The sequence below is a fragment of the Colius striatus genome, chromosome 9, assembly GCF_028858725.1.
Source record: "Colius striatus isolate bColStr4 chromosome 9, bColStr4.1.hap1, whole genome shotgun sequence".
NCBI classification, from domain to species: Eukaryota; Metazoa; Chordata; class Aves; order Coliiformes; family Coliidae; genus Colius; species Colius striatus.
This window is the reverse complement of record NC_084767.1, coordinates 8,795,148-8,818,322: the sequence shown is the minus strand read 5'-3', so window position 1 is coordinate 8,818,322 and position 23,175 is coordinate 8,795,148. Positions and strand designations below refer to the sequence as shown.

Below are 23,175 nucleotides of genomic sequence, written 5' to 3'. Positions count from 1 at the left end.
TCTTGCTTTTCCCTTGAATGTCTATAAATTCACTGCTTTCAGTAACTCTAACACACCTCCTTAGCCACTGGCCTAATCGGTGGCACTTGCCTGTGGCTGCTTTGGCAATTGCAATGACCCGAGTTGTGCAAGAAAATAACGAGTCCCTGAATTGACTAAGGAGTGTCAGACAGACAGAAGAAAAGATTGGCTAAGGGAGCACGTCTGCAGCTCTATGTGCATCCTCAGCTGGTGCTCAAGGAGAATGTATATTTTAATTTGCAGCCCATTTGCTGCAAACGGATCGAAGTTTAAGAGATGCCAGTGGAGGACAATATGGCAATCCAAGCAAAGAAAAGGAAAACAACTTTTCTGTATTTCTGAGAACAAATAGCTGCCTCTACCATCACATCATTGTTTTACTATTACTAGCTAATACAACAGCAGACAGAAAGTGCAGCTGCGGTCCACAGAATATTTGGCATTTCTGGCCCAAGTATAATCCCTCATGTAATGAAAAACCTATTTCTATTTCTGCATCCTCGCTACTCTTCATACTGAAGAGGCTTCCGTCTGTCTCCCATTTATTGAAGTTTATTCTTCATCTAGACAGCCAGGCCTGGTTTGTATTAGAAATTAGGTTTTAAATCACTATTTTTCTATTATTTATTTTAAGATTTTTCAGGGAGCTTCCAGAGGTGCAGAAAAAAATTCTTGTTGACAAAGACCCTAATATCCTTAATGAACCAAGCTCCAAATCCCTGACCTATGTTAAGAAAACATCCTGCTGTTTTTACAGTTAAAACCAAATTCTGGCCATAAAGAGAATGTCATTATCTTAAGAGTTAAAATTAAACACAAATATTCTTTTTAAAAAAAGTTAAAACTCCTCATGCAAGAGTAAGACTGATCAGATCCCTGAGCTCTTCTTAATGAGCAGGTTCCATTATGGGCTCTTCTTTCTCTTTTCTCATGTGACTAGAGTTTGCATTTCAGTGATTAATGGAGTCTCGAGATATAAGAAGGGGATAGATATGAAGAAAGAAATAACAGGTGAAATAAACTTTTGGCTCAATAAATCTTGCAGACCTAAATTGCATCTCTTTTCTCTTTATGCTCTCTGCTGCCTTGTGGCTAGTTTTAAGAGGGTACTCTATTTTTAGGTCCCAGCTCTGCACCACACTTGTAAACATGTACAGTTGTCTCTATATGAGTCTATATGATATAGGCGTCCTAACCCATTACTGTGAGGCAAATGGGGCTATAGTGGTGCGTTGCCTTTCTCTGGTAACTGTTAGTGTGGCTGCTGTGGAATTAACTTCAATTTCCCTGTCAAGTATTTTACATTTACTACAGACCAGCAAAGAGAACACAAGTTCATATCTAACCCTCTATTACCTTAGGATACTTGCTATCTACTCCTGACATTTTTCCAGCTCCTATTAATTCTCTCAGTATATTAAGCACTATTTTCCTCCTTCTTAAAGGCTTTCAACAACTGAACACAGACATGCTCCAGTAACAATAAGTTCTTAGAATCGTAGAACAGTAGGGGTTGGAATGGACCTTTAGAGATCATCTAGTCCAACTCCCCTGCATTCTGTAGGGTCACCTATATAAGGTCACATAGGAACATGTCCAGGCGGGTCTTGAAGACCTCCAAGGAAGGAGACTCCACAACCCCTCTGGGCAGCCTGTGCCAGGGCTCCCTCATCTCACAGTGAAGTAGTTTCTTCTTATATTTAAGTGGAACTTTTTGTGTTCCAGCTTCATCCCATTACCCCTTGTCCTGTTACTATCTACTATAGAAAAGAGGGATGTCCCAACCTCCTGACACCCAACCTTTAGATATTTATAAATGTTAACAAGATTTCCCCTCAGTCTCCTCTTCTCCAGACTAAACAGCCCCAGTTCCCTCAGTCTTTCCTCGTATGAAAGATGTTCCAGTCCCCTGATCATCTTGGTGGCCCTGAGCTGGACTCTCTCCAGCACTTCCCTGTCCCTCTTGAGCTGAGGAGCCCAGAACTGGACACAGGACTCCAGATGAGGCCTCACCAGGGCAGAGTAAAGAGGGAGAAGAACCTCCCTCGACCTGCTGGCCACACTCGATGCATCCCAGGATGCCATTGGCCTTCTTGGCCACAAGGGCACATTGCTGGCTCATATTTAGCTTATTATCAATCAGGACTCCCAGGTCTCTCTCTAGAGCTGCTCTTCAGCAGTTCAACCCCCAGCCTGTCCTGGTGCATGGGGTTGTTCCTTCCCAGATGCAGGACTCTGCACTTGTCCTTGTTGAACCTCAGGACGTTCCTCTCTGCCCAACTCTCAAGCCAGTCGAGATCCCACTGAATGGCAGCACAGCCTCTGGGAAATCAGCCAGTCCTCCTAGTTTGGTGTCATCAGCCAACGTGCTGAGGGTACACTCTGTCCCCTCATCCAGGTCGTTGATGAAGATGTTGAACAAGACTGGCCCAAGAATCTATCCCTGTGGAACTCCACTGGCCACAGGCCTCCAACTCGACTCTGTGCCATTGATCAGCACCCTCTGGGCTCTGTCATTCAGCCAGCAATTACAGTTCTTACATAAGAAGTATTACCCTCTCACAGAAAGTAGGAAGTCTCTTGTGGGAGAAATGAATAAACTGAAAGAAGATGTAAATATACAAAATAGGAATCAACTGCAGGAACAGTGTAGTATGCTCAGATTTAAACAGCTGTTGACATACAGGTACAAGCAACCTACATTCAACAGAGTGCCTGACCTTTCAAAGAGTCTTGTGTAATCCAGGTCAATCCCCGCAAGGCAATTAAACTGAAACACAGTACTCCTTGTCATCAAGCAAATGGGGAACCTATTCTGCCACACTAGCATTAGTATGTGAAAACATGTCCTATTCTGTAGCTTTCCTCAGAAAGTATTTAGTAAGAAAAATGTTGGAAGAAATCAGCTGGTCAATCAACCATCAAATTAAAAAAAGCTTAAAATTAAATAAACTGCAGCACTGTTATGCATTATGTATCCTGCCTTTTAAAAATCAAACACAACATAGAAGGATAAATCTGGATATCCCAGAAAGAAAACTAAAGTCAGAGCATACTTAAAGTTTTGGGTAAAGTTCTGTAAGATCAGCTTAAGAGAATTAAACTCCTTTTCCATTCAGGAACTATATTAACACAAATGCTTGTCTTTTGTAGTAATTACTTAGTAATAGCTAAGATAAAGACATTAATAGTATCTGATAATCACGCAGAGTGGCTCAATAATGATTCTCTTATTATCAAACCTGCTCAACACACAAATCAAAACATGATTTTTCTAACCAACCACATTTTGGCTTTGTAATTCAAGCTTCAGATGTCAGAAATGATTATGAAAAATGAAGTAGGACAAAATTCTCTGAATATTAAGAGTGTATATTTGCATTAGTCGAAAGAGAAGCCTCTCCTTCCTACACCCCTTACTCTATGAAATAAAATAGGCTTTGGCTCGCCTATGCCCATCATCTGTTGTGGAAAACAAACATTCATTCATCCTCAGTGAAAGGACTACATGTCTTTGAGATTAGCACTCATCATTTTTCTGGCAAAAATGCCTCAAATCACTACAAACAGGAATAATTCTTTGCAGTGGTACAAACTGGAGACTTACAGGCTGGGGAGCAGCTCTGTGAGAAAGGCACTTGGGTGCCAGTGGAAAGAGAGCTGAACACGAGCCAGCAACATGCTCTGGCAGCAAAGGCAGCCAGTAGTATCCTGGGCCATAGGAACAGAAGCATGGTCAGGAGACTGGGGAAAAAGATTATCCCCATCTGCTCTGCACTCATTAGTTTGTCTCTAGGATAACTGCATCCAGTTTTGGGCCTTACAATACAAGAAAGACATCAATAAACTGGAGGAAGTCCAGAGGATGGTACCAGGATGCTTGGGGCATTGGAGCACTTGCCCTGGGACTTGGAGCTGAAGGAGTTGGGTTTTATCTAGCCTGGGGAAGAGATGGCTATGCGGACTTAAAAGCAGCCTGTCCACCTAGGTACCTACAGGTCAGCAAGAAGATAAAGCCAGGCTCTTCACACTGGTACAAGGCCAAAGGATGAGAGACAAAGTATACATTGAAGCAACGTTCATACTGGATATAAGGAAATACTTTTTCCCGATCAGGACAGTCAAGTGGTGGAACAGGTTGCCCAGGAAGGTGATGCAATCTCTGTCCTTAAAAGTCTTCAATACCAGACTAGACTTCAGAGATGACCCAGGTCTGAGAAGAAGATTGAACTAGAGGCCTCCGGAGGTCTTTTCAAACTTGAATTATCCTATAAACTTCTAAACCTAAATCTGGAGCGCAAAATTTGTCCCAAGGATTAGATAGGTTGTCATGGAAGATGTTATTTTTCCTGATTATAACTACAAGGCTACTACAAAAAGAATCAATAACAAGGCATAATATAAGGTGAACATGGCGTGCTAGCTATTCAAACTTTCTGACCTTGGCAAGTCAATGACTTTATTACTGGACATACAGAAAACAGAAGATAGATGGGATTCTTTTTATCTGAGCAGTGACATGAGGAGGCAGCTCAAAGTATGAGGCAGCAAGACTACATAAAGTCTGAATAAGCAAAAGCTGAAATGAACCTGAAAACTATTGCTTAAGCAGTTTTTAAAATTACTGAAAGGAAATTATTTCAGCATATTATATTACACGGTGAGTAGAGTTTTCTGTCACTTCATAGCAACATGTCATTTCTCTTCCCAATCAACTGCCTCTGCTCTGTACTTTATGCCATCCTTTACCCTGTCTTACTATTTTCACAACTTGAATTTAATTCCTACTTCATATTTTCTCCTCCTGCAAGTTCTTTGAGTATTCCTTCAGTATTGGTTTTTGTCTCTTTATTTGTGTTTTTTTCCATGGCTTTCATAACAGTTTTGTAGCCATGTTTACAAAATCCATGTCACATCTTTCAGCCTGCTATTACTGCACTGAGCTATAGTTATATTCCTAAAGGCAAAAATGTACTTCTACATTTAAATGAACGAAATCTACAAGCCTGTTAAGTGCAAAACAACACAATCAGTTAAGAGCACCAAATAATCGATACAAATGAATCTCTAAACGATCAACTGATGATCTTAATCTAAATATCTGTGCACTGTTAGCAGTTTCCCTCTGAAGAAATTAGACATTTTACACTGATATTGAACACTGACTTAGAAGACAAAAAGTTCCTTAACAGGTATCTCTGACTTGGCATTTTATTAGCAAAACTTAATCTTCAGTATAGCTTATGCTTACCCTTTCCCTTGAAAAATGGTCTCACTTTAGTATGTTGGACTAGGTTATAAAGCATGTCTCATATGTCTTTTGCATAATTTTCCCCCCTGACTTCCTGCCCAACTTGTTTTGCATCAAGTTATCTCTGCTATCTCTCTGTCCTGACAAAGCTTTGTATCTGTGATTTGGGAATTAAATCCAAGCCTACTGAAAAAAAATCATAACATTCAATATTTGCACTGGTGAAAGTAAGAATGTGCTCTGTTACACAGCCATGATGGAATCCAGGATATTCCCTAGTTTGTGCATGGTAGGACAATGACAATGCATGTGAGGCAGATCATGCACTTTACTTCACAACTGAAAAAAAAAGAAGGAAAAAGGAGCAAGCATTCTTACAGCTTTGAGTGGAAAAAGCCCAAATCTGTACTGTACAAATAACAGTTCTATTACTAAACAATTAATCTTAAATATTATCTAAGATTTCCAGGTTTGCCATTGTTATCCTATTACACCACACTGCTTATTTTTGTGATACTAATCTCTACCATACCGTACTTTGAGCAATGCAGCACCAGCTAGCTATAGCTAGCATTAGCTAGTCAGTTACATTACTTCAGTTCACAGCAATACATTTTAACAGCTTCTGGGGAGCACTACCAGCATCTGTGAAAAATGCTTTCTCAGACTCACCTTAGACTGTGTTGTGCAATACGCATTAAAAGCCAAACAAAAATGTGTCCCCCAAACCACAACCCCAATAACACACAAAAGAAAACATCCTCTTGGTCTCCTGCTTCTTGCTAAGGTTTCAGAAAATGTTTGACTTGTTAGCTAGGCAGAAAGGTTTTCAATTTCAAGTGCTAAGCATGTGATAGCACTCTGTGAGCTACAGAAACATTAGTCTCACTCTAGTTTCAAGTGCTGAGGGTTACTGTACGAAAATCCTCCATAAAGACTGAGAGAATTGAGCATGCTGGAAAGACTGCCCCTTCACAATGAAAGGCAACTCCTTCCATTATCTCTGAGATTTCTGCTAGGCAAAACTGTGTGTACATTGGCTTTTCTTGGAACAAATCAGTAGATGAAGCTTTGACTTTTGCCTGAGCAAGAGCACAGGCAAACTATAACCATTTCACATAGAAGCCCTCCTGTTTTTTTGGGCCATTATGCATATACAGCAACTGGAGGATTTTGTCTCTAGGAAAGTTGCTTCCTTCACTTAATGAATCTCTCACACCTTTGGACCATGAAACAGCACACTTGCTAGGCTAGAAAGCCATATCTAAATTCTCAAAGCCAGGCTTCATGATTCCCAGCACAAGTGCACAGTTCTCCTATGGAATGAGGCCAGATGCTTTTCCCAGACAGGCTCAAAGCTGCTCTCTTCTCCAAGGCAGCATCAGATAAGCTTAACAGAGCTACTACTACTCTTTTCTCTCTCAGATTGACTGATAACCGTCAATAAGAATCACTGAACATGTGACATTTAGAATATGACAGGCATATTCTAAAATTTAATTATTGCCCCTTAACTGACACCTATTTTCAATGCAAATTTAAGAACAGAACCTTCTGTCATCAGTTAATCTTGCAAAATGCAGAGCTCTCTCTTAGTTTATATTGATTTCAGGCGAATCCAATAGCAGTGATTGGCAGCCAGATGACCTCTGCCTCTCAGAGGTTTCATCTTTGCATGATTTTCCCTTTTTTCAGTCTTGTTTTCCAAAATGTCTAGCATATTTGATTTCAGTGAAGTCTGGACAAGACAAAGTCAGTGGTTTTCTGACTCTACAAGTTAAAAACAACAAATGCAACATGAGAAATCAAATGAAAAGTAGCCTGTCATTTGTCAAAAACAACTCAGAGAGAAAGAAAAAAAAAATCAATTGGTACTGAGACAGACACTTGAACAAACTGTTTTGATGAATCCTGATCTGTGGGATCAGGGTCAAAAAGCCAAATGGACTTACAAGTTGGAAGAAGTTACAAATATGAATGAAGAAGAAACTACACACAAGACTTACATTAGCAAACATCTGACCAATTTGTGGGAAGAAAAGAATTGAAGTTGCTATCAAGACCTGAAGAATACCATTTAATGCAAACTGTGGTACGAATACACATTTGATGCCAAGATGAGACGTCCATTTCTTAGCCTATTTTGTTTTCAAAAACACCATACATTTTATTGTTTACAGAACCAAATCACTGCTTTTGTGGGTAAAAGAGGAATAAGCAAATTTATTAACCAGTTATTTACCTACATGTCTTTTATCCTTCAAATGCCTGCTATGATGCTTTCTAACAGAATGAAGTTTAACCAACTATTTGTTCTGTACACAGCTGTTTTTCAGGCTCTAATTTTCAATTTAAATAAGGAATTAAAAATCAGAAAAAAGAAACATTCATTTGCTGAATTAATTGTCAAACCCTTAGGCAATTCACCCTTTTCTGTAGCACAGAAGTGAATATATTGCATTAAATTTGTGCAGAGACCCAGAATTTATCTTAAACCTCGAGTGTCAAGTTCAAATAACACCGAAGAATAAATGAGTAATAACATTTTCATGTGTAACATATGTGCTAAGGATGTCATGCAAGCATGCTACTCTCATAATTTCTTTCTGTTGTTTCTCTTGCATCTTCTTGCACATAATAGCAGTGGATAAACCAGCATCAATACTCTAAAATTTATCAGTATGAACCTGAAGATACTATATTCAAGTAGAGCATCTTTGCACCTATTGTGGCTTTTAATTCTCACAGGAAATAAGTTTGTTTCTTTGTTTTTCCAAAGGAAAGTCTAAATACTTTAAATTACCACATTTTTAATGTTCTGACATGGTGATGGTCAGATATTCCTTGATGCTCAAAGATTGGCAGAAATCAGAGCAGTGTAGGCGCTTAGAAAATGGGATATTTATGTTTGACAGCAATGACCTTGTGAAAAACACAAGGTGGCTCTCCTTTTCTTCTCTTTCTTTTCTGTATTTTTAAGTTTGGCATGAATCTAAAAAGCTAAAAACTAATTCATCATGACAAGTGCTTTCATCACTCTCTTAACCTCCGAAGTGAACACTGACAAAGACAATACAAGTGGTATATGCTTTCCTTTTGACACTTCAGAAATTACTTTCTTGTAACTGGGTTTTACCACTAGTCCAATATCTTCAGGATGTCCTAATCTGAATGGTTGGTTCTAAATTCTTTGCATGTCAACCTGGGATAATAGGAATAACTCCTGGGACTTGGCTCAGACAGGATTGCAGAATGGTTTTACTTATATATGCATGCTGTAATTTACAAAAATGTTGTGCAATACTGTTAACTTTCACTCTCTTTATTTACCTCTGGCTACTAGAAACAGAGAGAAGTGGCTTTAAATAAGCAGACAACATTTTGTGTACCAGGCAAGGCTAAAGTTAACTGATTTCCTCCCATTTTCTGCTATTAAAAATAGCTTAACACTCAGCCACAGAAACATTGTAAAATGCTCTTTGTCATGGAAACAATCTGATTGGGGTTTTTTTTGCTTTTCACTATTCCTTTCACAAAACCCTTCAAAGTTGCTTGATATTCAAAACCTGGTGAATCTGATGTGTGTCAAAGTTTTTTTAGAAACATTGTCAGGGAGAAGGAATTCAGGTATAGCACAGTGTGTCTAAGACAGTACACTGTACACGTACAAACCTGAGCATATGTTGCACACACACACATCATATCACGTGCCATGCAGACGTGCAGGAATTCTTCCCAGACATCACTCATCATAAGTTTCAAAGGAAAGTAAAGAAAAACTCAGAAGATGATGGTATTGACTAGCCTGCAAAGGAAGAGTCTACCTAAATAGCCAGATTTCAATGGCATTTTATGATCTAAACCATCAGTCTACTTAGATCTTAAAATAAACTCAAAACACCCACAAAGTTTCCCTCTACCAAGACATATAGTTAGTATTTTCACAAATGTTTAACTTTTTAAAATCTCAGTAGTATATTTATTTAACACTAATTATGTAGTGTGACAAAAAGTTCCAAAGGTTATTATGCACAATGAATTTATTTTTAAAGCTTTAAACATACTGCCCTTTACTTTCATTCCTTTTGGTTTTATTTGTGTGTTATTGAAAAGCCAATAGGAATGGCTACGTAATTTTTTTAATCTTTATTCTTCTCTATCTGTCATGACACTTTTTTTGGGCTTGTTTCTCTAAATCACCCATCTAGAAATTTTGTCATGCCACCCATAATCTTTGTAAGTCCTCTGGAAGTCCCATGTTCAAATGTGCACACAGCACGTTTCCAACGATCTAGCTGCATCAGCTCCTCCATCTATCTCATTATAGAGTAACTCATTTAGAAATCTGGAAGACTATGAGAACTCTAAAATACTCTTTCAATATAACTTTTTAGCTCATATTTGCCAACATTGCCTTTTTCATTTAGTCCTGCAATAGTTTGGATTAGCATTGATCATCTGCACACAGCCCAGATATATTGACAAACCTAAGTAACAGAACCATTTGCTGCAAATCTTGATTACTTTTCCTGTAACTGTTACTTTTAGCTAATGTAGCCCCAGTGATACCACCTCTGCTAGGGTGGAGAGCAAGACATTTTCTTTGTGGACATGTATGGCAGAAAAACATTATCAGCACCTTTAAAACCTCTCTTGTGCTTGAACTTCTGACAGCAAAATGCATCAAGAGCTGTTACTGTAATATGGAGTACTGCCCTTCCTCCTGCACGTCTTGGGGGAACTTAACATCTTTCTTCATCCCAGGGCTGCCAGCCCTTCTGGTAGATTAACAGCTTTCTCTTTCTCACTGTCTCAATGATTAGGACAGAACTGGGATTTTGTTCAGATCTGAATGTTATTCTGGTCACCTGTTTTGAAACAGAAAAGCATTTTTCCTCCTGACAGAGCAAGACAGAGTTATTTTATCTTTACAGCAGTTTGGGGATTAGAAGGTCAGGAGCTCCAAAAGAGCTGCAGAAGAGTGAGACAGCTGGTATTTTGCATTGCTGCTCTTTCCCCAGGAGAGAGGATATTCAGTTTTCCCAGGACTGAAGTTCTGCACATTCTCAGGAGAAGGTAACCCTCCAGAGAACTGCAGAACAAGGAAAGGTTCTTAAGATGGATTTTTTTCTCAACGAGGAGATGATTTAATGCCTTTAGTACCAAACACATTAAGCCTTGCTACTGCAGGACAGCAAGTCTCAGTAATTTGATGGGTGGATTAGCTTATAGCTGATAGTTTTACACCTGCTTTTAGGCACATGGCATGAATCTAATGAGTTTTTACTGAGAGTGAGGGAGTTAAATTAATGAATGGCCTAACTAAAACACATTCCTTTTACCTTTCTGTTGTTCTCATGCACATAAGGCAATGAAGTTTCTTTTTTATCTTCTTTTCTCTCTTTTCCGTCACTTTATATTATGATCACAGTGGATACATCAAATTTATTAACAGGATTAATTGCAGCTGTTTTCTCATTTTGACAGCTATTCTTCAATATATTTATTCTTTACTGGGTATGGTATGAAGCTTGTCAGGTAACTTCTCATTATTTAATCCTTGAGCCAACACTCTTCCTAAAACCTGCTTTCTCATGTTCCCCAGCCAACTATATTGTGCTATTCTTCAGTCAGGAAAGAAGATCTCAAAAACTTCTGTCAAAACAGATCACTTATGTCATTACCTGAAATGATAGATCATTCATCAATTATTAAGACTCAATGCATTGCTTTAAATTCTCTCTTGTCTTAGACTATATGAAAGTGCATAAAGCAATAATCATGTGGCAAAGCTTTGCTTTAGATTACAGTAACATAAATACCAAGGAAAAATACATTTCATAACCTATCACTTCCAAGTTATGCACATGATTAACATATTGCAGTATATCGTTTCCCATGTGCATAATCACTCAAAGAGAGAACGGTTCTATCATAACTATCAAGTTCAATAAATCATGTGTTTTCCAATCTTTTTATTTATATATCAAACTAAGGTTTGAGGTCTTCTACAGAGGAAATTCAGAAAGAGGGTAAGTTCTGTAGTATTGAGGATGCTGTAATGTAGGCCTGGCCTAAAGAGACAGCAGCAATAGTCAGTCATCGCTCTCTTATTACTGTATATATTAATTACATATGAAAGGTTCATGTGTATGGAAAACTGAGTTTCTGCAGAAAACAGTGTCTGTCGTATCAAATCAGCTTACATCATATCCAAAGAAACCTCTCCCAAACACTTTCTTTGAATGGAGAGAATAGGAAGAAAATTCAGTACATTTTTACAGAACTTTTGAACACTGTATATGCAAATAGTTTCAGAGATGAACTAAAACCAGAATAAGTCTAGAAAGTAGTAACAGATAATAGTGACAATTGGAAAAGCTAGACTTTGTGCAGCTTGTCATTGTCATCAGTGTATTGTCAAAGGCCCTAGAAAAAGTACAGAATACACAGCTATTTTGTGTAGACACTTTCCAAACCGACAATGAGGGGGCAACCTGAGGGGGAATCATAAATTCTTTTAATTAAGAGAGACAAAATAATAGAAATATGTTAAAAATAATCTTGAAAGATCATAGAAAGAATTAGGACATAGTGTCAGCATCAATATACTGATCAGGGGAAATAAGCACAACATTTAGTTTCCTCTCTGCATTTTTGCTTACAAAATACTAAGAATGTGTGGAATATGGAATACAGCAGCACACAAAATAGAGCTAACTGTATATTATTTAACACCATCAGGAACTGAGGAACAGAGACAGATATAGGTTGAGATTATTAATCAAAGCTTTTGTGTTTTTTATCTAAAGGCAGCGTGTAAGACTTGAATTCAAATGCAAGTAGTGGCTTCTGTTACTTACATGGATTCATCACCTATCACAACTTTGTCCAAATATTTTTTAAACATATGGTAGTACATAAAAAAAATCATGATATCACCCTCTGTTTGGACCATGTAGGAGAGATGCATGCCTAAGGTTAACACTGCACATGGAGAATCCTGAATCGATTTCTTACTTTCTCTGCTCTTATGACAGTGAACAGGATGTGAACATTTTATTTTTCCTCCTTAATCATCTTCTTTGCTCATTAAGAACACAAATTTGTGAAATGCACTGACCATTCCTTTATCTCCCAAATTTCCATTTGCTGATATAGCCACGTGATTTGACAGAGAAAACATAACCTTACCTATGAAATATGCTAGCAGGATGGCAAGCAGGACTGCAGCAGCGATTGCAGATAAAGCAGCACATTTCCAGCTACAATACTTTGAGGGTTTTTTCAGCTTGAATGCGTTCCTGGAGAATGTATTTCTAGGTAACAGTCTGGGAGGTGGAGTATAAACTGTTCCTGAGGTCAACGGGTAACCAGGGGAAGAACTACTGAACAGTGGAGTAGTTCCAGAAGATGTCTTAAACAAGAAATGCCTGAAAAACATAAAATGGAACAGAGTTGAAAACGGCAAGTCCTGTAGTTAAGGAAGAATATCTACTATTCCTATTTCTTGCCAGCTGCCATAATATGTGAAATTCAACTAAAAAAACCCAGGATTTTGTATGAAGAAATAAAGAGGTGAAAATTCTCATACTCCTTTCGCTATCATAGCTTAACAACTGTCACTGAAACAATGTCAGGATATCTGCTTAATCCTTACTGAAATTAGATGCAACTTGAGCAGATACTAGCTAAAACACCAGCATGACCAAGGAAGTGTCTTAGACTATCAGTTGAGACTGCACCTGCAAGAAATATGAGCAGTCCAAAGCTCATATTCAGAAATGACATCACTATTGATTCCTTTTGGCCTATGTTAGATTAGGACAAAGCAACTAATTCCACTACAAAATACTTGTAACATTTATGGGTTACCATTTATGCGTATAACAGAACAGAGCTCACCAGTTTGCATGATTTCCTTGTGGAATCCACTGCACAATAAATATTCAAAGACAAAAAAATTACAAGTCTCATTACTACTTTTTGGCAGAAGTAGACAGACAAGAACTATTCAGAGCATATTGAGTAAAAACCACAGTCCTGTAATAGAAGATCTTGTCAGAATTAGAATTAAGTATTATTCTTTTTTAATGGTAAAATATTTGGTTTGACAGTCATTAAAAGTACATGACTCAGCAGAAAAAAAACCCACCAAAACCCAGAGTGAGGAGTTCAACTGCCCACACATTTATAAAGAAGATAATAAGGGACAAAATCTACTACCTAATGGAATCTCTGCTAACACACTGCAGATAGAGAAAAGGGAGAAAGGAAACACAGAAGGCTGGCTTATCTAGATAACTTCTCACTATCAGGAAGAACTGACCAGAGGCATATTCCCAGTAAATGATAAAAAGAGAAGCATAGAATAAGGGCAGTGGTCTTCAGGAAGGACATTTTTTTGAGATAAAAGAGCTTTGAAGATCCATTCCAAACTCTATCACGTCAAAGCTCTGAATGGGTGGCATTGAGACACTCAGTAACTTCCAAAATCAAAACCGTAACCTGAAATAACCAAAGTCTTGCTTCAAAAGTAACAATCTTAAACATTTTTCTTCAGATCAGGATCCAGTATGTCACTCTCAAACCACTTGTTAGAACTTTAAAATCATTTGCAGTCACTGTTTATTACAACAATGACTTCGAAGTCTGAAACTGAAATGTGCTGTTTCCCAACCCATCATCATGCATGTACATAGTTACAAACATAGAGCATACTAATTTTATAGATACTGTATACGTATTATACTTATACATATGCTTATTAAAAGTGATTTTGAAGAGTATTAAAGCATTTGTTTTGAAATGAAATCCTGAGCATAATAAATTGCACGTAATTTGCATGCAGGTAGAAGACAGTAAAAGGAAGGCCAGATAAAGTTTCCTGGTTTTATGATTAAACACCCACATTTGAAAGTAGTCTCTAAAAATACAGTATTTTTTTAATGCAGTCATTAATAAACTCTATGAATGAACATGAAAAAATCACTTTGCTTTACATTGCCTTTGTTTGGATTTTTTTTAAACCCCGAATGACCTTGTACATTCCTTATAAGAGTCATCAAATCTTTGTTTCAGAAAACTCTTCAATCACCTAAAATAACAGTAATATTCACTGTCAAAACTTTTTTGTGGTGCTTTGGAGAATCCTCAGAAAAAGCTTCTGACATATATGTAGATAATCAGAAGTGGCTTTCAAAGCCTGAGCATCACACAAATTTTGTGGTTTAAGGTTTGGGTTTTTTTAAATGTTGTATTTATGAAACAAAGAAAGAAGCAGAATAAAAAGTGAATATTCTAACTAGTTACTTAATAAAACCACTTTTTTTCAAATAAAAATGTCTTTTTCCTTATTAGGTTCATTAGACATCAGAATTCCTTCCTTTCTGCACACTGCACAAGAACTATGAGAAAACACAGTAAAGGCAAATGCTAAAAGGGTTTCCCCCTCAGAATCACATGGCTTTTTAAGTTAAAAAATCACACCTTCCAGTTAGAGGAAAGCAAGAAACAATGAAAGTCTGATGGCATGAACATTTCCTTTTAAAGGGTTCTTTACTTTGTAACAGTTCAATTAAAATAACTGTTAGGAAAATGATGTTATCAGGCTGGTTGCCTTAGCCAGATCTATTGATCCTTCTATTCCTTTTGTCTGGCTAAAACCCAATTAACGCTTGTTAACAGAAGCCCTTTTAGTCCCTTCTGCTTGCTGTTCTGTTGCTTTCTGTTGCGAAAACAGTACCACTTCCATGATATGAACTAGGGACTGAAGTGACCTGGAGCATGAGGAAGGAAAGGATAGAGGAAGAGAGATCTGGTGAGACAAAGGCAGGTAGAAAGGCTCATCTCTCTCATTCAGAGTAACTCGGCATCTGCCTCAGGTCAGGACTCCTAAATCCTCATGGCATAGGTGGTCCTTTTAGGTTTGGACTTTAAGGGTCTACAACAAACAGTTCTTACAGTTCTTTATTTTTCCTGTCCAAAAGTAGAACTCACAGAATCAAACTGGCAATTGCAGTCCTTGGCACTGACTTTATCTGAAATGTCAAGGTTTTTCAAGCCATGAATTTTATGTCCTCTTTAGCTGAGAAGGCAGCTCAGTACCAACAGAATTTTTAATATAAAGCATTCTTAAAGTAAACTCAGATATATAATGAAACTCTGCTCCCATTAAAATTGAATTAATGAATATCTAAATATGTTTTAATAGAACATGCCAATCATATACTGTTTCATGTGAGAAGAAGAAAAAAGTAGAAGAAAAAAAATAGTTCCACTGTGATCCACTTTAGAGATACTTAAAATGCATAAAGAAAATCAAAATACTTATCTGTGCAAACATGATCTCAATTATATTGTTAAAGATGAACAGAACTTGATAGAAGCAAAAAGGCCAAGTGAAATGAATCATAGAATCATTTTGTTTGGAAAAGACCTTTAAGATCAAGTCCAAACAGTAACCTCACACTGTCAAGTACAGCACTAAACCATGTTCCTCAGGTCCCGATCTACACAGCTTGTAAACGCCTCCAGCGATGGGGACTCCACTGCTTCCCTGGGCAGCCTGTGCCAGTGTCTAATGGATGTGTGGAAATGTGTCATTCTCAAAGTAAAGCAAAGCAAAAAAAAGAAAAAAAACATCACTGGATATAATCTGAATGTTGTCACACCTGTGAGTCCTACCCATGTATTTTAAAAGCTGAGTTTATGGTCTCCATATGAGGATTTCTGACAAAGTGACAACCATTAGAAGATAGCACAGCATCTTAAAGTAAAAAAATTCTGTCTTCAAAAGTTTTTAAAAGACATTTAACTAAAGATGTGTTCAACATCCACCAAGTCACTTTGGAAAATTGGCACTGTGCTCAGAAATTGGAGAGTAGATTAGCAGAAATACTTTAAGTTGTAGTAAAGCACCTCAGAAAGACTGGGAACATAATGGACAAAATATTTAGACCCCAGAGTTTTAAGCCTAGGCTGAGCTCCTAATGGAAATAAATTGACTTATCTCAACTCTATCCCTAAACCAAGTGATGTATAGCTATATTTTTATGTGGGATTTGACATGCTCTGGTACAACCAATTGTCTGCAGGCCCAAGTTGAACAGTGAGAACACGAGCATTTATCAACATTAATTACAGCTTCACAGTGGTAAGGCTGGGTGGTATTATACAATGACTGCTTTGGAAAAGAAACTATCTTATTTGTACCCATTCCCTTAATTTTAAATCCATTTCATGTTAGGATTAAAAAAAACCCTGCATATTCTCTGCCTTACCTGTTCATCTATCAAACACCTGCATTAAGAAAAGGACATTTTATACCTTGCTCTTATCCTTAATCATTTGATTTAGACTTGGACTAAATTAGTGTTTTAAAAATATGGCAGTAAATTTCTGTGTATCATGAAGACATTCCTATGCTGGAAAACTACCAAATATGATTATCAGTACACAACAATTCAGTTCTTTACATGTCCATCACAGCTATGGAAGCAGCTTGCATGCTGCTGACAGAAAAGAAGTAAACTTTGAGAAGGCAGCTGGCTCAGTGCTCTCCTCCAGCACCCAGAAGCTTTTGGGACTGTAAATGTAACCCCTTTGTCTTCAGCAGTGTGTGCTGCTGATGTGCTGGATCAGAGACAGGACCTCATCCCCGATGCCAGGAGAAAGGTGACATTTATGAAAGTTAAGCTCACAAGGGGACATTTGTTCACAGTTCTGTGGACTAATGGTAAATGGAAAAAGTTATATTTTGCTTTCTGCATTAATTCAGAGCTCTCTATAGCATTTATTTTCCCACAGGTCAAAAGGACCTTTGGTGTTCAGGGAATAGTGGGCTGACAGAAACTGTATTAACTTCCATATTCTTTGAGAGAACAATCTTTTCTCCCCCCTCCTTTCTGGTCAGATTGTCATGGCAGCACACTGCAAGAATCAGTTGAGAACAAAAAAAAACTAAAAAAGAAAAAAAAAGAATTGGTTTTTTCAGTGAAAAACTGTAATAGAAAGGAAGAACAGGATATTTCCTAATATAAGTTCCTTCTTTCCCTCCTCATACTATCCTAATCTGATTCTGTATGAAAAGAAAGAAATACAGAGAGCTGTAATGCTTCAATTGTCTTTTTTTTCCCCCATAGCTTTTTAAAAGTAATTAATAAATAGAAAAGATACATACCAAGATAATATTAACAACTCAATTTGCTGGTTCTAGGACTTAAAAGTTATCACCAAGCTGCGGTAAAATTATATCTGTCTGTAACTTTATTAGACATTTATTCTTAGCAGAAAAAACCTTAACGATATCTAGAACATAACATGTTGACTTTCACTAGAAGGGTGTAAAAATAAGCTGTAGTCTTCTAAGCCCTCAAAAAAAGTAGCCATGAGTCATTTTATGTGCCATGGAAGCCTCAGAGTGGCTGCCAAAATCAGGCAGTTGACTTTTATGTCAGTTTTCTAAATTCCATACAAAAAGAAAACAAGTCTGAGGAAAACTACAAGCTGCTCTTATGTTTCTTATGCCAAAATGAACTCTGAGTGTTAGACTGGTGCAAGCTTTCATTACCTGTGTAGAGGTCTCTCACTCTTTCCCCAAATGAGATTTAATTGCATGTTCTTGCTCTCAGGTTCTTGCAGAGAAGCACAGGACTGTTAGCCAGGTTTACACAGCTGAGGGCTCTCTGATGTGGTAAAATTGCACAGCAGTTTCTACACTTTTTAGTGGCTAGAATACAGGGGCTTGGATATTCCCAAAATGCATTAAAGGTAGCAATGAAGATTTAAAATGTTATCTAGATGTGTTTAAATTGTATAAGTACAAGAAATTGTCCCAATCAGGTCAAATCTACAGACTATGAAAGATAGATTTAAAACTACTTAAAATACACAGATAAATGAACTGGCCGTTTTACACAAGCATGCATTGGACTCCTGTTGCAAAATGATGACAGCCCTCACCACAACACACTGTTTCAGGTTTTTTTCAATCTGCTGCAGATAATCAGTTTGTGACTTAACTGTGCATGGTGCAGGAACTAAGGACACTCTATTAAGTATGGAAACAATAATTAAAAATCAATACCAATGGTGTCCTTCTATCCACTGTAATCTAACTCTGAACCTCACAGCAGCCACTCAGCATCCAGCACAGCTCTAATACCAGCTCTTTAAAGGTTCATGATTCCTTAAAGCCTGGTTTCTTCACATCCCTGGGCAAAGGCTTCTAAAAAATGCAGGGTGTTAAGCAGTGTCAGGAATGTTGCCTTAAGTACCAGACGAGATTGTCACTGCCATCTCCAGGCTCTTAACAAAGGCACAGTTGGACACATAAAAGCACAGCAATTGAAAGCCTGACAGGAAGGTAGGATGTTGTACAAAAAGTCGAGTGCCAGCCTTTGGGCACCTGTCACATTATTAAACAAAATGAAATAGGCTATGCTCACAAAGCCTGGACTGAAGAGGGAGTAGGTAAAATAAGGCAGAACATTTGTATTGTACCACAGTTGCAGCCTTAGCTGTGTTCTGGATATCTTTTTACAGGACAGCCTGGCTTTCATCTGCAGTATGTTAACTGAGATGCTGTTGGATCAACTAATAACCTTCTCTGTCTCTCTAACGCTGTCTGTCAGGTGACCCCTGGGGTGGCCCTGGCCCCTCGTGGCTGAATCAGGCCTGGCCTTGGCACATCCCAACAGTGTGGCCTTGGCACGGGCTGCTGAGAAGGCCAAGGAGTCACGGTCCCATAGGGACCTGTGAGAGTCTGCAGAAAGATAAGGTGAAAACTACGGAGAGAGGAAAGACTGCTGAGATGGGGATCATTAGTAACTCCAGAATTTGAGAGGTAGAACACCAACATGGAAAGGCATAACATGTGAAAGGGGAAAACCTGGCAAGGCTTCAGCGATGCACTGAGTCAAATGACTGGTGGTATGTGGCAGCTCAGCAACTCAGGGAGCTACCCCTTACCTTCTTGATGAGTGCCTATGGGGCCAAAATAGATTCTCAGTGCCTTGTAACAGGTAGGGAGCTCACTCACTCTGCCTGTCAGCTTAAATCCTAGTTAGTCAGTAAAGAATTGCTTTGCCCTTTAAGTGTATGCCTATTGTTTATTCTTCAGGAATGAAGCAATGAAACTGCTAGCTAATGCCTCATAAAGAGTAACAGGAATAGCTACAGACAACAGACATACACACACAAATCAGTTACTTTGCATATGTACTTACATTAAATGAGGGCAGGATCAATGATGCAGATATGGGAAAATATAGGCAGTTCAGAATCAGCTCAAACTATAGGACCTTTCCCTTCTTAAGTGGGAAAACTTGTCCAGACTTTTCTGCTGTAAATTCCTGAGTTGCATAGTTGAGTCAAAGTGAAGAAAGCCAATGATGCCTACATTTGTTATTCAGGTAAGGATGATGATGAAACCAGTATTTTGCACTTCAATAGGTCCATTCAATTTTAGCTTTCTACATCAATTAATGAACATATTTTCCAAAACACTTCTATTTCAAAAGGCATACATATAAATTCTTTACTAGCTCTTGATTCAACTATTCACTTAAGGAAAGAAAAAAAAGTACTAACAGTGTGATTTCAAGCCTATAAGTAACAGAATAGAACAATAAACTCAAATCCCTAAACCAATTTTGTTACCAATGTACATGTAAATTTTAAAGAATAGAAATCTAAATCACATCAATTTGAGATTAGTGGGTTTTTTTAAATCAAAAGCAATACCATAAATGTACTCCCCTCTTCTAACTCACCTAAACTCACCTGCCTTTCTAACTCACCCTAAACTCACACTGCTTGCTCACTCTGCACACCCCCAAACTTAAAAATGCAAACCGAGATCTGAAAACATGCAATTATCTGCAATCTGTAACAATTTCTTTGAGCTTACGTGTATATGAGTGGGAGTACATCTAGATTGATTTTCTGAACCATCACCATGTATCCTGCTTTTGTAGTGCTGTCCTTCACTCTTTTTCTTTCTTTCCTATCAGTCTACATTTGTTATGAAAACAATACTACAGTAGTCTGTTAAAAATGACCTTTCTGAAATGTTTTTGGAATTCCTCCAAGTACTTGGCCCAAACCAGTGTGAAGTCCTTGGGGATGCTTTTGACTACACTTTACTGGATGTTTCAAAATGCTTTTGATTCCTAGACAGGTCCACAATCTATCTGTGTAAAACCCCATTTGTCTAGGAAGTCCACATAACCTTCCTGCAACCTTCACATGCAGGAAGGAGAGAATGAAGGAACCAGTTCTTCCCTAGCCCTCAGAGGATTAAACTGCTGTAGCATGTGTCTGTAGCTGTATAGTTTAAGTGAGTGGTAAGAGAAAGCCACACAAGGCAAAGCATAATTAGATTGAGCAGTTACTTCACTCTTGCAAGTAGTTGTTTGTTACGTTGAACATACCCGAGAAATTTGCATTAACAAAAGGAAAAGAAATTTTGTTTCACTGTTCTGTTCCAGAACGTTATGCATCATGCATAAAGACATCAAAATATTGAGACACGGTTGAAAATAGGCAGAAAATTGTGGAGTATGGCTGTAACTTCGAACCTCTACACATTCAGGAGCTTCAAGTTTACATATTCTGTTCAGAAGTTCTACAGCTGATCTTGACATCCTAGTAGAGAACAGCATCCAAATGCAGTATTAATAACATTTCAGATATTTACTTCATCTTTAGAATAAACAATCAAACTCCCTCAGCACTAAATCCTGCTCTTAGTATCCTCTATTCTTTGATATTTTTGCCATGACTGCTGCAGCTTGTGTACAGCCACTTCGTACTGCTTGGAAGGCTGCAGCTACAGAAATGCTGAGTGGGTATGTTTCCCAGCTATGATGCCCCACTATTTTGAGTTCTTGCACTGCATTGGTGCAGCCTGAGATACAGCTCACATTGCTACTCCTTCCATTAATCTCCTATTTCTGTCCTAGCTTGCTCTCCCTCAGGCTCACTCAGAGTGACTGTGTTGGAACTGGACTGGCAAAATAAGAATTATAGCTTCAACCCCGGGGGCAGGTAAATATTTTGAAAAGCAACACTGGAGTTCTTTTAAGTCTCATTTTCAGACTACTCAGTCTTTAAACTGAACTTTGCTTAAATGACTCTGAGTTTGGACCACTGCTCTTACACTATAGACCATGAGATCTAAAGAAACTTATTTCATAATCACCAAAGGAGTGATCATCATTCTTTCTCCTGAAATACAAGAGAAACAGTAATATCTTACAGTCTTCCTTAAAGTCTACCAAGAGATTGTTGTGAGCAAGCTCAGAAATATTATACACATACGTACAAAATTACCCTTACAACTAAAAGATTTGAACTGAAAAGATTCCAAAGCATGAGACTAAATAAGAAGACTAATTTCTATTTAATTTTGCCTTTTTTTCTCATGATTAAGTTTTATTAATTATAGCAGTACTAACTAAATTAATAACAATATAAAGTACTGGAACAGGCATTAGTACATTAGGCAATCTCAGCCAAACATCCATCCATGGAAGCTCTTCTGTTATCCCCATTTATGAGTCATTCTGCTTTTCAGCAGACGGCCCTGTGTGAGGTTCCTGTACCAGAGAGGACTCTTACAGTGCAAAGAGTGATGCAAACCTTCCTTGCAAAGCCATACTTTTCTCCCTGTGCCCTCAAAGCATTTCAAGCTTTAAAGTGGAGCGCTACCTTTCTAGCTATCTGGAAGTAATGAGACCCACACCGGGATGTTCAAAGGTAGTATTTTCATCATTCAGTGCAATCTTTGAAAGCAATGATTAAAGAAGCAATAAAGGAAGACCTTTAAACAGGAAAACATAGAAACCAGCACTTTGGAAAGGAGGAGGAGAAGATGGTTTGAAGCAGACTGCAAGAGGACAATAAAAGTTAAAGAGCATTAAACAGTAGCTCTGAGCTTAAAGGTAAAGCAGCTAAGTACTGCAAAAATGAACCATAAAAATAGCACCATAAAAATGTACATTGATGCATTACTGTACCCTTAGTTAAAGATATTTCAACCCCTTCATTAGGGACCCTTATTTCACAGAAAACAGAACAATTATGTAGCCAGCCTGGGAAACTGTTGCAACCATTAAGAAGTGGCAGACTAGGGAAAATATAGTCCATACTTGTTTGCCTTGAACCAGAAACAAGCATATATCACTGGAGGTGTTCAAGGTTAGGTTGTTTGGGGTTTTGAATAACCTGATCTAGTGAGAGATGCCCCCAACCACAGCAGGAGGGTTGAATTGGATGATCTTTAAAGTGCCCTCTTAAACCAACGCAGTCTATGATTATAAAAAGCCCATATAACAACTCTGTGAAAGCATTCTGAAATTGTGTAATTCTACTAAAAGCAACAAGCTACTGCAACACAGCTAAGCATAATTATGTAAAAAATACAGAACCATAAAGGGTACATGGAGACTTGGGGGACAGTTGCCTGAAGAGGGTACATAAAAACATGTGCAAACAGTAAAAGCTTACTTTACATCACAAAGAAAACAAACCAAATGTGATTAAATCTCCCATCAATATTGAAAGAAGAGGTTGAGAAAGGAATATTTGGAAATGTGCTGTCTCCAAACAGTCTGAATTTAGCCGAAGACAGCAAAAGAAAGAAGGGAAGGGAAAACATTCTTACCAGGAGAAAAAATAACAACATGTAGGCACAGGTTGCATAATTCAATTATTTCAGTACTCTGTACTGTTAGATAAAGAGATGTCTGGAATCTGAATTGCCATCTGAGTTTTGTAGTGCTGGCACAAAGCATTCCCTTCAGACACCTTAGATGCTGCTTTTTGTTTCATAATCTGTAATGTGACCGCTTGCACATTATTTTCAGTTGAGAGTAGGATCTACTAAAGGTAACTGAAAG

The 23,175-nt window shown here is 38.0% G+C and overlaps 1 protein-coding gene across 3 annotated transcripts in view; it reads right to left on the bottom strand.

Annotated features, from left to right (window-relative positions):
• TENM2 (teneurin transmembrane protein 2) overlaps positions 1 to 23,175 on the bottom strand; it is a 517,058-nt gene that overhangs the window by 145,974 nt on the left and 347,909 nt on the right. For all 3 annotated transcript variants that reach the window (XM_062002971.1, XM_062002972.1, XM_062002973.1), the window contains one exon: positions 12,467 to 12,705. In XM_062002971.1, coding sequence (XP_061858955.1) covers positions 12,467 to 12,705 — 239 coding nt within the window. The remainder of the gene's footprint in view (positions 1 to 12,466; positions 12,706 to 23,175) is intronic.